The sequence below is a fragment of the Vespula pensylvanica genome, chromosome 9 (genome assembly GCF_014466175.1).
Source record: "Vespula pensylvanica isolate Volc-1 chromosome 9, ASM1446617v1, whole genome shotgun sequence".
In the NCBI taxonomy this organism is placed as follows: domain Eukaryota; kingdom Metazoa; phylum Arthropoda; class Insecta; order Hymenoptera; family Vespidae; genus Vespula; species Vespula pensylvanica.
This window is the reverse complement of record NC_057693.1, coordinates 5929688-5942407: the sequence shown is the minus strand read 5'-3', so window position 1 is coordinate 5942407 and position 12720 is coordinate 5929688. Positions and strand designations below refer to the sequence as shown.

Sequence of the window (12720 nt, the reverse complement as noted above, 5' to 3'; positions counted from 1 at the left end):
AAAAAAAAAAAAAAAAAAAAAAGGAATATAATAATAAAAGTATCTCGTTCAAAATTTTCATAAGAAATACACAATATAAAAATAAAAATTAAAAAGAAAATGTATATATAAATTTTTTATTTTGTTTTTCAGCACATCGTTCGATGATTTCCGCAAAATTGATTCAAAAAGCCGGTGGCTCGTTCGATCTTGGCAGTGCGCAGGTGCATTACGAAAGGTAAAATGTCGAATTGATTTTTCACCTTTTTACAATTACTAAACGAATCGAATTATCCTTTATTAAAGTTAAATTACGATCTCTCTTCCTCTCTCTCTCTCTCTCTCTCTCTTTCTCTCTTCCTTTCTCTCATTCTTTTAAATATGAGTTTACGTATCTCTCCAATTCGGATTGTTTTCTTGAAAAAAAAAAAAAATATATATATATATATATATGTATGTATGCATGTATGTATTTAAGTCGTCGATAATGCCATGCTCACCTTGATAGATTTAATAGTATTCTTGGAATGGGATCAAGAGACAACGAGATGATAATCGCGTCGATTATCGATTCTGTTTTCAAAAGGAGACCTTTCATTAGTTGCATTATAAGGAGAGATCGATCTTTCCTTTAATCCACTCGTCGTTTAGTCATACATAAATATATATATATATATATGTACACACAAAGATAAGTACATATACGCAGTTTTCTCGATTTCCTCGAACAATCTAAAGAACCTATCATAAATCTACAAGTCGATATCGATTTTCATTTACTTCGTTCTATGAAATAAATAAACGTGATGTGATGACGGTGTACAAGGGTGGAGGGGGTGAGGGAATGGGGGAGAGGGCGGATAGTCGTAGGTTTCTTTGAATAATACAAGTAACTTCGTTCTTTGATTCTTTTTTTTTTTGTTTAACGCAAGTTCCATTAATATATCCATCAACGAGTTATCCAATCGTATAGGCACGAGGAAAAAAAAGAAAGGAAAAAAGAAACAGAAAAAAATATTAAATAATACAAAAAAAAAAAATAATAGATAAGAAAATCCATAGAGAGAAGAAGGTGTATCGTGGGTGGCTTGAAAGAAAAATTCATTGGAATCGATTGACGAAGCTATTGCTATTCTTGTTTGTCGATCTATTATACGATATGGACGAATAAGTTACACGTAGAGATATATCAAATAATAGCTTGATATTTATTCATACGAGTAAATCCGTCAGGGTTTACAAGCTCATCGGTATTACAAGAATCAACTCGCGGTGAATATATCCTTTGCTCGTATAACAGAGAAAAATAAAAAAGAGTAAGAGAGAGAGAGAGAGAGAGAGAGAGAGAGAGAGAGAGAGAGAGAGAGAGAGAGAGAGAGAGAGAGAGAGAGAGAGAGAAAAGGAAAAAAAATTAATTCAAAACTTTTCAACATTTCGTTCAACCAACGTTGATTTATAAGTCGAGCATTCTATTCGCCATTCTTATAGATCACCTCCAAGGACTCGAAGAAGTTCCGCGTCTAGCGTTGGTTCTTGCGCTGGCACGACGTTACAGAATCAGCAATCAGCAGCAGCGGCAGCAGCAGCTGCTGCTGCTGCTGCAGCAGCAACAACTGCAGCTATAGGTACTATTGGACAGCTGCACGCGCCCAGAAGCGTTTCAAGCAATCGTTCGAGATCGCCCACACCTCAGCAAACCAATAAACACCATCACCAACACCAATATCACCATCATCAGCAACAACAACAACAGCTGGGAGATGATCAACAGAGAAAGATAAATCGTTCGAGGAGTCCAACTCCTCAGAGGAAATTTTTAAACAGTCCGAGTCATCATCAACAAGGAACAAATATTGGCGACTTAGGGAAACAAAGATCAAGGTCACCCACTCCTAAGGTAATCTTGAGATCTAGAAGTCCAACTCCCAAGGTTGACCAACAACATGTCAAGATCGCCAGTAGTGTCGTTGACTCACCCAGAAAGATCTTCAATGACGATTCTCGAACTCTCGCCAGTCAGGCCAAACATTCGTCGGTGAGTTTATTTGAAATGATGATAATATATGTATGTATTCGAATTCTCTTTTAATAATTATTACGAAGAACGTAATCTAAACGAAAGAATTTGTTTTGCAAAAGAGGAGAAAAAGAAGATTGACATTGTTTATGTTGCCTTGTCTCTCTTTCTCTCCTACCCCATCTCGTTTCTTTTTTCCTTCTTTTTCTCAGACTATGTTATTCAAAAAGATAACATCAGACTTTATACTCCGCATACGCCTGTACCCTCTTGTACGTGGTAAACATATAAATAGAAACTCTCTTCGCGAACGTGGAATGTAAACAGTAGACAAATTTATTCCTCGGCATAATGAAAATCACGAAGCTGCACCAGTAGTAACAGTAGCAGTAGCAGCACCGGCGGACGCTATTCATTGTCAAACTTTTTAAGGGAGACGGAGGGTGGGTTATATTTTTTACGGAGGGAAGTAAACTTTATACGGAACGTTGATGGGTTTCGGAAATTCGTTCTTGATTAAAAAAAGAGAAAAAGAGGGAAAAAAGAGGGAAGGAGAGAGAGAGAGAGAGAGAGAGAGAGAGAGAGAGAGAGAGAGAGAGAGAGAGAGAGAGAGAGAGAGGAAAATTGGCACGTTGAGTTCTCTTATAAAAAAAACAAAGAAAAGAAAAGGAAAAAAGTTCGCCGGTCGAGTTTAAAGAACGAAAGAAAGAAATTTAATCCGTCGATAAAGAGAAGTTAAGGATAAAAAAAAAAGAGAAAGAAAGAAAGAAAGAAAAAGAGATAAAATAAAAAAGTAACCGGAACGTGGTGCCTTTTATTCGCAGGATCCGAAGAGAGAGTTGCACCAGGAGATCAAAGCGAAAGTGCCGCTTTCGGAAGAGTTCACGAAGAGATACGTGGTTGATGGCGGAGTAGCACGAAGGGCGGTCGAAAGGGAGGACACACCGAAATACGAGCCAACGATTTACAATTACAAGTGCCGAGAGGATTCGAGCAGTCGTAGCCCTACTCCAAGTCCACCCGCCATTAAGGAAGAACCAGCATTGGAAAGTTTTACAAAGGACACCACCACGGTCACCTCCAATGTTCATTACGCAAAATCACTTCACGGCGATGGGGAACATTCGGACAATTGCAGCGAAGTATCCGACGAGGGCTATCGAAGTCTTGGTGCCGTTCAACCATCAACGGCCAATGGAAATTCTGCTCCCAACGCCCAATCTTCACCGACGGTTGCCGATTCTCAAAGTGAGCTCTTGATTTCTAATTTCTAATTTCTAATTTATTATTTTTTATTTCTTTATTCTATTATATCCATTTTTATTTTTTTTTTTCTTTATTTTTTTTTTTTTTTTTTTTTTTTTTTAATAGAAAGAGACCAGAAAATATCCCCAAGTAGAAGTATAAAATTATTTTTCGATACTTTTTAGAGTCTTGCAATGTGGAAATAAGAAGTTGATTAAAAAAGTATCGTAACGGTGGTTCGATCGAATCGTCGATCGTTTTACTTTCACGTACAATTCTTGCATCCCTCTTTACTTTCCCCTTCTTCTTCTTCTTCTTTTTTACTTCAAGAAAATCCTATCTCTTTCCAAATTTCGATATATTTATTTTTGGATTTAGAGAATAAAATGAGGAAGATATCTCGTCCTGTCTCAGTTTTTGTTTCTTTTTCTTTTTGTTTTTTTTTTTTATATGCATCTCATCTCGATGAAAAAAGATATGCTAGCAGTCAAGATCGCGGTTCACCTTTTCTTCTTTTTTTTACTCCTTGTTTTTACGAATCGCGAACAACAACGTTGCGAGCAGCAGGCTTATAAACGTTAGTCACAGTCGTTTCGTAAAATTTAGCCTGACAAAAAGATCGCGCCCACCATATTCACTACTTACATATGTCAGAGAGTTACCTAGCAGAATATAAAGGGGCGATCACGAGGAAAGAAATCGCCCACGTTATCGACCGACTTTTGCTTTGGTAACGATCGTATTCGTTTTATTCTTTTTTTTTCTAAGTTATGTGTATGTGTGTGTGTGTGTGTGTGTGTGTGTTTCGTTGTGTATATTTTTTATACTTGTTTCTTTTTCTTTTTTTATTTTTTCTCTCGCAAACGATCGGTATAAGTCGCAGTTGATTTACACTTCTCCGAACGCGACGAGTGCTTTCACTTAAGTTTATTTTTTACATTTTTTTTTTTTTATTTCTCTTATCTTTTGTAATTTCTCATTCATCGTTCTCGATGGGTTATATTTGGGTTGCATGGGATTAGGAAACGTAGGTAGATTCAAAGACTCGTTCGAGATTCGATTCGATAATCGTGACGTTAACACGATGATCCTCTACGGGAGATTGTTAATATATTAACTGAAGGATAATGTGTTTTTATATTGTTATTGTTATTATTATTATTATTATTATTATTATTATTACTGCTATTATTTTATATTTGAAACTTTAAAAAGATCATCTCGATTCGATCTCTCGAATTTTATACGAATCATCGATTACATACGAATTGATCATTATTAAAAATTGATCAAAATCTTTTGAGAAATTAAGAAACTTGTACGTATTTTATCGTACGGTGTATTTCAAAATTTCTAAATATTATAAAAGGATCTAGTTCGTTCAATAATCCACTTACTTTATTTGCGTTTGTAGTTATAGAAAAAAATAAATAATAATAATAATAATAATAATAATAATAATAATAATAATAATAATAATAATAATAATAATAATAATAATATCGAAAAACGATTCAAGTCGTAATTGATGTAATATAAAAATGTGTATCCGTTCGAAAGAAAAAGAACAAAGAAAAAAAAAAAAAAAGATAAAAGAAAAGAAAAGATAAAGAAGAGGATATACCTATGATTTAGAATTAGACCGGTTTAATAATCACTGGCTACTACGTATATTAACGAGCACGTACGAGAAATAGAAAAAGTTGGAATAATTTGTATCTTATTCTCTGAACGTATCGTATGATATCTATCTATCCTATGTAGAAATAATAAAAGAAGATAATCGTGCAACACAAGAAGTTTAGTTGCTCGTTACGACATCGGAATAAATTAAATCGAGACGCGGACGAGATCGGTGTGCGGGATAGACGCGCGTGACAAATAGAAAGTGACGAGCAGGCTTCACTCGGTGGAAAAGAAGAGGCAGGAGAAGGAGAAGATGAAGAAAAAGAAAAAAAAAAAAAAAAAGAATAAGAAAAAGAAAAAGAAGAAGAGATATCGTTTAGAGATAGAGATTATCATCGAGTCGTGATGCGGCCGAACTACGTGCTGACGTAATTTACGCGTTACGCGATCGACCCACTCGAAATGTTACACGTATGTGTGTGTGTGTGTTGTGTATGTGTGTATATGTGTCTTGAACTTTTGTTATTTTGAACTTTTCGCTCATTTTATAACATTCTCTTAGTTAAAAAAGAAGAAAAAAAAAAAAGATTCGTGTGAGAACGTTTACGTTAGCAAAGTAATACAGCGTTTTGTATTCATTTCGTAGGTCGCAAGAGAGAATACTGATAAGAATCGATTATCTGAAATCGTATTTAGATCGGTGATAGTGGCGCATAAAAATCGTCTGATGAAAATTTTGTTGTAGGAAATATTTCTTGTTTTTTTTTTTTTTTTTTTAGCGAACTCTTTTAACTAATTTTTTGATACTTAATTAGAATATATTGATATAGTTAGAATAGGTTTTCTTTTTTCTTTTATTTCGTGTATGTGTGTGTGTGTTAAAGATTTCAAATGCATCGCGAATCGATTATCGAAATCGACGGTCGCTCTTTCTTTTTCGTCCATCATTTTACTCGTCGTTTATTTTCCCAATATGTTAGTGATGCGACAACGAAGATTAATTCGAATCTTAAATAACTTTTTCAAGTGATGTAAATGCAAATGAAAAAGAGAGAATGAGAGAGAGAGAGAGAGAGATCGAACGATTTCCAAAGCAACGACAAGCACGTTTCGTTGAAGTTATCGAATCACTTACTTTTCTTCTTTTCTTCTTCTTTTTTTTTTTTTTATTCTTTTTCTTTAGAAAGAATTCTGAAAATATATAACGAAATTATCGATACGATTAACAAGATGGGCCCGTTCATCATCGATAATAATCATTATCGAAAGAAGATAAAAGTTCTCGAGTTTAGAAGCAAAGAATTTATTTAAATGAAAATTTGTGTTGGTTAGATTTTGATTGACCACCCTATAGATATGATTAATATTCAAAGTACACAAGAGACCGCTTGCAGAGGTTGGCCTGACATTTAGTCGGGGCGACGGATTATATGAAGGATCGCTCGAAGCGTGGGCGATCTCCAGCAACCTGTCCTCGGAACAATCGCCAACGGTCGATCCTCGATAACGCTTATAAACTCGCCTTGAATACACCGAAGTTACATTCGCGAGGAAGGTACTTGACTCGACTCGACTCGACTCGACTCGACTCAACTCGACTCGACTCGACTCGACTTGAGTCGACTCGAATCGAGTTGAGTCGACTTGCCCTCGGTCGACCGTATCGAATGTGTGAACGTATATCTGTATGTGTCGGGACTGTTGCAGTATTGAAAGAAAAAAGAAAATGAAAGAAAATCTGTGTCTGTGTGTGTGTGTGTGTGTAGAGAGAGAGAGAGAGAGAGAGAGAAATTCGTGATATCGAATCGATTCCTGTCACGAAAGATAAGATTTGTCGAGGAAGGAAAGACGATCATTATATTTCTGTTCCTTTTTGGAGAGATAATTGATTTGTAAATATGTCCGCAATATCCTCCCCTTGATGTATTTGTAAAAATCAAATTTCGAATCGGTATTGAAGATCGATGTCGGTTTTTCTTTTTTTTTCATTTTCTTACCTTTTTTTTGCTTTATCTTTTACTTTTATTTTATTTTGTTACCTCGTAATTTTTTTCTTTTCAATTCGACCCCTATCGGATGAAGAGAAGAAAGTACAAGTAAAATTTGTTTTTTTTTTTTTTTCTTTTTTCCTGTTCCAGAGCAACCCATGAAAACGGAGCAGCAAAACGAGGAGAGATCTTGCGTAGAGACCGAAAGTATCGAGACCGGTCTACGAAAGACTAGAATAGGGCCGGGTAGTCCATTGAGAGCGTCACCAGCGAGAAGCGTGGCCTCTTCTTCCGGTGACAGAACGCCGAGAGCTGGCTCGGTAATACGAGAGAACAGTAACGTATCGAGAGCATCGTCGGGTAGCAGGACGCCAAGGGAAAGTAATTCCAGTCCGGAAGGGAGTCCATTGAAACGTGGGACGATTAGAAACAGTTTACGAAAGCCACCAACTGGTAGTCTGAGTAAAGCTTCGGCGTTACCGAAGTCCAGTCATCTTAGCACCAGCGGTAGCAATACGTGGAACGGTCGACAGGCTAGACAGAGGCCTAGTTTGCAATCCGACACCTTTTTGAATCCACAAGGATCGGCAACTTGCGCGACTACGCCGAGCTTTTCGAGAAAGAGCACGGTTAGACAGAGTTTACCCAGGCCTGCTAGCAACGGTGCACCGCAGTACGATAGAAACGGTCGTAGAATCAAACAATCTGCAACCGGTTCGCTCCAATCGTCACCGACCAAAGTGGCCAATCCTTTGTTGGAACAGATCCTACAGAAAGTTGGACACTTGCGGGACGATCGCGAGGTCGTACAAAAATTGCAGGATCTTTTGAGGGATTATCAGGTTAACAGTCTCGGTGAGAACGATCCTACTCTTGAATTTACCAGAGCCTGGATAGACGGTAATGGAACCGTTGCTCTTCCTCAAGATAGTCAAATAGTTGCAAGCCCGAGAAAGGATCCCAAGGCGGCTTCCGAAAGAGGTGGCTTCTCGAGAATACCAGCACCCATTTACAAAAGGCCCATGTCCGTCGCTTCGGACAGTGTCTGAGAATGGTCCTTTATCCTTAACCGGGAATACGATCGCTCGTCATCGGTTATATCATTTCGCGATATACCGATTCGGTGATCCCAACGAAATATATTTTTTTCTCTTGAATCTTCTCTTGCTTGCAACGACGGTAATAAACGTTTTATTATCAAAACGATATCGTCTTCGTCGGTCGTAAGCAACGGATTATCTTTGTAATGTCTAACGAGAAGAAAAAATTTAACAAAACCACTATGGTGCACGGATTAATCGGTATCTTACGACGAATGATTTTTTAAACGACGACGACGACGACGACGACGATGAATGATAATTAATTACGATGCCGGTGCTCGGACGATGATGGTGCTTGAACGATACGCGACGTATGTACGTATTTCGATTTCGTAGAATTTCTCGGCGAATTACCTTGTCGAACGAACTGAATGAACGAAATCAATGATCAATAACGAGATCCGATATTATGGAAGAACGGCTAATTTTAATAAAGGTATTGCCGATCTTGCGTACTATAATTACTATTACTACTACACTACTACTATACTATTACTACTGCTACTACTACGATAACTTCCCGATCGAACTCGTACTTGAAAGGGACGACTCTCTTCTTTTTTTTTTTCCACGAACGAAACGAGCCTAATCTCTTGATCGATTGATTATCGACGCCGAGCAAAATAAATACAAATGATATTAGAAAAAAAATTGAAGGAAAAAAAGAAAAAATACGAACACGATAAATCGAGATATACCTTGTAATCTTTGAATCGATCATTCTCTTTCGATAAGCTCGACTCACTAGATATCATCGACGCTATCGAGAACAGGTGTTAAAGGTAAGACAGTGACAGAAAGAAAAAGAGAGAGAGAGAGAGAGAGAAAAGAGAATAAGCTCGTTTCTTCGAAAAAAGGAGAGAACATTTGCGCGTTTCCGTGGGTCGGCTCGACCCTTCAAGGTCGATCTCTCGAAAACTCGAGGTGTAGCGCGTCACGGTGCTTTTTTTAGATTAGTAAGCGGGATCGACGACGACGACGAACCAACCCATGCTCTTCTCGGTTCTCGGTTCTCCAATCAAAGTTTTCCTCGTTAACCATATAATATAATACGTACATAGTATAATATTTTACGATATTCGTCGATCTTCAAACCCACGCTTTTTATTAATCCCTCCATACTTTCTCTACATCTTCATCTCCCTCTCCTCCTACCTTTACCTTTCATCTCTACCTCTCACCTCTGACCTCATCTAATTTTTCCTTTCGAAACGATACACGTACACGAAATGATGCATGCCTTAAATCAGAGACAGACTTTGCTCGTCGTCGATCGTCGCCATCGCGCGATCCGTGTGCGTTTCTTATTGAAATTATTTATTTTATATAGTCTATCGGTTGTATTTATTGAACAGAGAGATAGATAGAGTCAGAGAGAGAGAGAGAGAGAGAGACAGAAAGAAAAAGAGAGAAAGAGAAAGAGAGAATTTATTTACGCGTTAAGACCTCGTTTGTCAGACCTGACCAATCGCGTGATGTGCTCAAGGACGAAGAGACACACGAATTTTTCGATAAAGAAGCTCGAGAAAAAAATTTACCAAAAAAAGAAACAAAAATAAAGATTGCAATTTTCGTCCTTCTTCTCTTTCTCTCGAACTCTCGAACTCTCGTCTCGCTCGTTTCTAACGTTGTCGGATATTTCGAAGGAAGTAATTATTTAGAATTTGTCTGGGTAAATATCCTTCGTGTTGAAGAATGATGGAAATTTAATCAAAGTCTTTATCGAAAATTTTATCATAGATACGTACATTTACGCGCAAGTATACGCATTGACAAGCGAGCATTTATATATATACACTTTATTCCTCTTTAACCCTTATCCTCAACCTTCACCCCTCACCTCTTAACCCTAAAACCCTTTTATATCCTTCTTCTACAGATAAGACCTCTTTTGAAAGGAGAGAGAGAGAAAGAGAGAGAGAGAGAGAGAGAAAGAGAAAGAGAGAAAGATAACACAATAACAATATACGAAATACATATACATATATATCGTGTAGATAGCAACATGACGGTGTCGGTGTGCGGACGAATACCATTCCAATGTTTAACTGTTTTTTATACCAAACGCGATAGTAGACCATTTTTTACACAGATTACCAAGTGTCTTAGAAAAGAAAGAAGGAAAGCGACAGAGGGAGAGAGAGAGAGAGAAAGAGAGAGAGAAAGAAAAAGCAATGAGAGAAAAGCATAATTTTGAGAATAAAATAAAAATAAAAAAGAGTAAAGCAAGAAAAAAAAAAAAGAAATAAAAGAAAAGAGAGAATATAGAATAAAGAAACAAAGACAAAGTAAAAAGATAAAGTAATTAAAAAAAAAAAAAAAAAAAAAAAAAAAAAGCGAAGATTTTCACGGGGGAGGATTCGAGAGGAAATCGCGAGGAGAAAAGTCAAAGGAGAATACAGATAGATAAGAGTTTATTTTGAAAATGACGAATTTATTTTTTAGTAAAGTTTTTTAGACGCTACTTAGAGCTGTTCCGCTGACGCGTTTTCCATACGAGAAGACATTTTTCGAAGCTATAGAAAGAAAGAGAATGAATGAGAGAAAGAAAGAAAGAAAGAAAGAGAATGATGATGATGACGATGATGACGATGATTATTATGAATTTAGAAGAGACAGATTCGTTGCTTCTTATAAAAGACACGATTTTTTATTTTACTTTATTATATTTCGTTTTTTAATCGCTCGATCGTGCTCGATAAATCAGATTTTTTTTTCCTCTTTTTTTTTTTTTTTTTTTTTACATATATATGTATATATATATATATTTTTTTTTTTCGTCGGATCCATAGAAGCGTTTCGAACTAATCCTGATTGTATGTTACGATATATGTATGATTTACATATCGCTCGTTTCATCAGGCTCGTTTACGTAGATCATTTGACTTCGTAATATATATGTATCCGAGCTCTTTTCGTCTGTATACTTACATAGGTAAATACGATACGATTAATCAGAGATCGAGCACGAGTTGAAGCGATTAATATATTTCGTCGTCATATTCGATCTATATCGATCTATTTTTCAACGACGACGACAACGACGACGACAGCAGAAAAAAGAAAAGAAACAAATAGAAAAAAAAAAAAAAAAAATCATTTCGCGTATACAAAAGAGGAATGTAAATGTCTTTCGAAGAAAAGCAAAAGAAAAAAAGAAATAAGGTTTCAATAAAACGTAAAAGAATTTTACTGCTATCTTCTTGTGATCGCTTAAAAGTTATGAAAGATAATTGCAATTGTCACTGTCGTTCGAGAAGATTCGTCGTTCGATTAGAAATAATTCTAAAAACAAATTATCGATTTATAATTCGATTTGACAAAAACAAAGAAAAAAGGACAGAAAATATCGTCGATCGTTAGAGTGTGAATTAGTCAATTTGTGTGAATCAGTCAAAAAATAACGAACGTGTCCATTAAACTGTCTCGGTATATAATATCACATAATATTTTTCGTCTAATCGTGAGGATTTAGTTTCTTCCGCTATGCTCGGCTTTCTTCTTTCATCGAGGAGAACGAGAGTAATAAAAGTTAGAAGGAGGGAGATGCGATTAAGAAATAAAAGAGATAAAAGAAAAGAAAAGAAAAGAAAAAAAAAAGAAAAAAAAATGCACATACTCATACACATACACAAATACACTGTGTAAGGCTCTCCCCCTGCCCCTCAACGCATTTTCTTCTACGAGATAGGTCACATTATCTTTCTCTATAAGGCTAAGCTTCGTAATCCCTCCCCCTCCCACCCTATTCCACCCTCTTTCCCCCTCACCGTCCTCAAGCGACACACGGTATATCGCAGCGTTAATTAAGTAATAATAATACCGAGATGAATATACCAACATTAATATTATTATAATTATTATTATAATTATTATTATTATTAATAATATTAATATTGATATTAATATTATTATTATTATTATAATTATTATTATTATTATTATTATTATTATTATTATTATTATTATTATTATTATTATTATTGCAAGAAAGTTTGGCGGGTTATTGCTATTACTATTTTATTATTACGATTATTATACGAAACGTTGCCTCTATGTTACGATTATATCATTTTATCTATCAGAAGTTGTTAATTTTAAGAGATTCCATTTAAGAGAATATACGACGAAACGACAAAACGAAAACTAAACAAATACAAAACAATACAAAACAAATTTAAAAAAAAAAAAAAAAGAAAAAAAAGGAAAAGAAGTAAGGATCGAGATAAAGTAAAATGAAGTGAAATAAATATATATGTAAAAAAAGAAGGCAAAAAGGTAAGGAAAAAAAAACGGAAAAAAAATAATAAAAAATATATATATATATATATACACATATATGAAAAAAAAAAAAGTGGAAAAAAAACAAATAAATAAAAACAATAAAAAAAAAATTATACAAACCGAGAGAAAATATTATTTGAAAAGTCCTTCGGAACCATTCCCTTTGAAATATAATTAAAGCAAATATTTCTATCCGAAGAAAAAGACGACGACGTGGATACGATCGCAATCGCATTCGACGGAATTTATTTCTTCTTGTTAATCTTTTTTTTGCTCTTCTCTCTCTCTCTCTCTCTCTCTCTCTCTTTCTCTTTCTCTTTCTCTTTCTCTTTCTCTTTCTCTTTCTCTCTCATCGAAGGGAGACCACGTAGTGGAAGCGTGTTTGCGACGAGGGGCCCGTTATAAAGAGCCAATACCATACGAACCGTCGTCCTTGCCACATATGGCGAGAAGGCTCTCCTCTTCGAGAGAGTAAACC

General features: G+C 35.7%; 1 protein-coding gene across 2 annotated transcripts in view; it reads left to right on the top strand.

Annotated features, from left to right (window-relative positions):
* Positions 1 to 10113, top strand: part of LOC122631509 (GAS2-like protein pickled eggs) — a 78900-nt gene extending 68787 nt beyond the window's left edge. For both annotated transcript variants that reach the window (XM_043817269.1, XM_043817268.1), the window contains exons 6-9: positions 133 to 217; positions 1468 to 2014; positions 2821 to 3244; positions 7006 to 10113. In XM_043817269.1, coding sequence (XP_043673204.1) covers positions 133 to 217; positions 1468 to 2014; positions 2821 to 3244; positions 7006 to 7904 — 1955 coding nt within the window. In that variant the 3' untranslated portion in view covers positions 7905 to 10113. The remainder of the gene's footprint in view (positions 1 to 132; positions 218 to 1467; positions 2015 to 2820; positions 3245 to 7005) is intronic.
* Positions 10114 to 12720: the final 2607 nt, after the last annotated feature.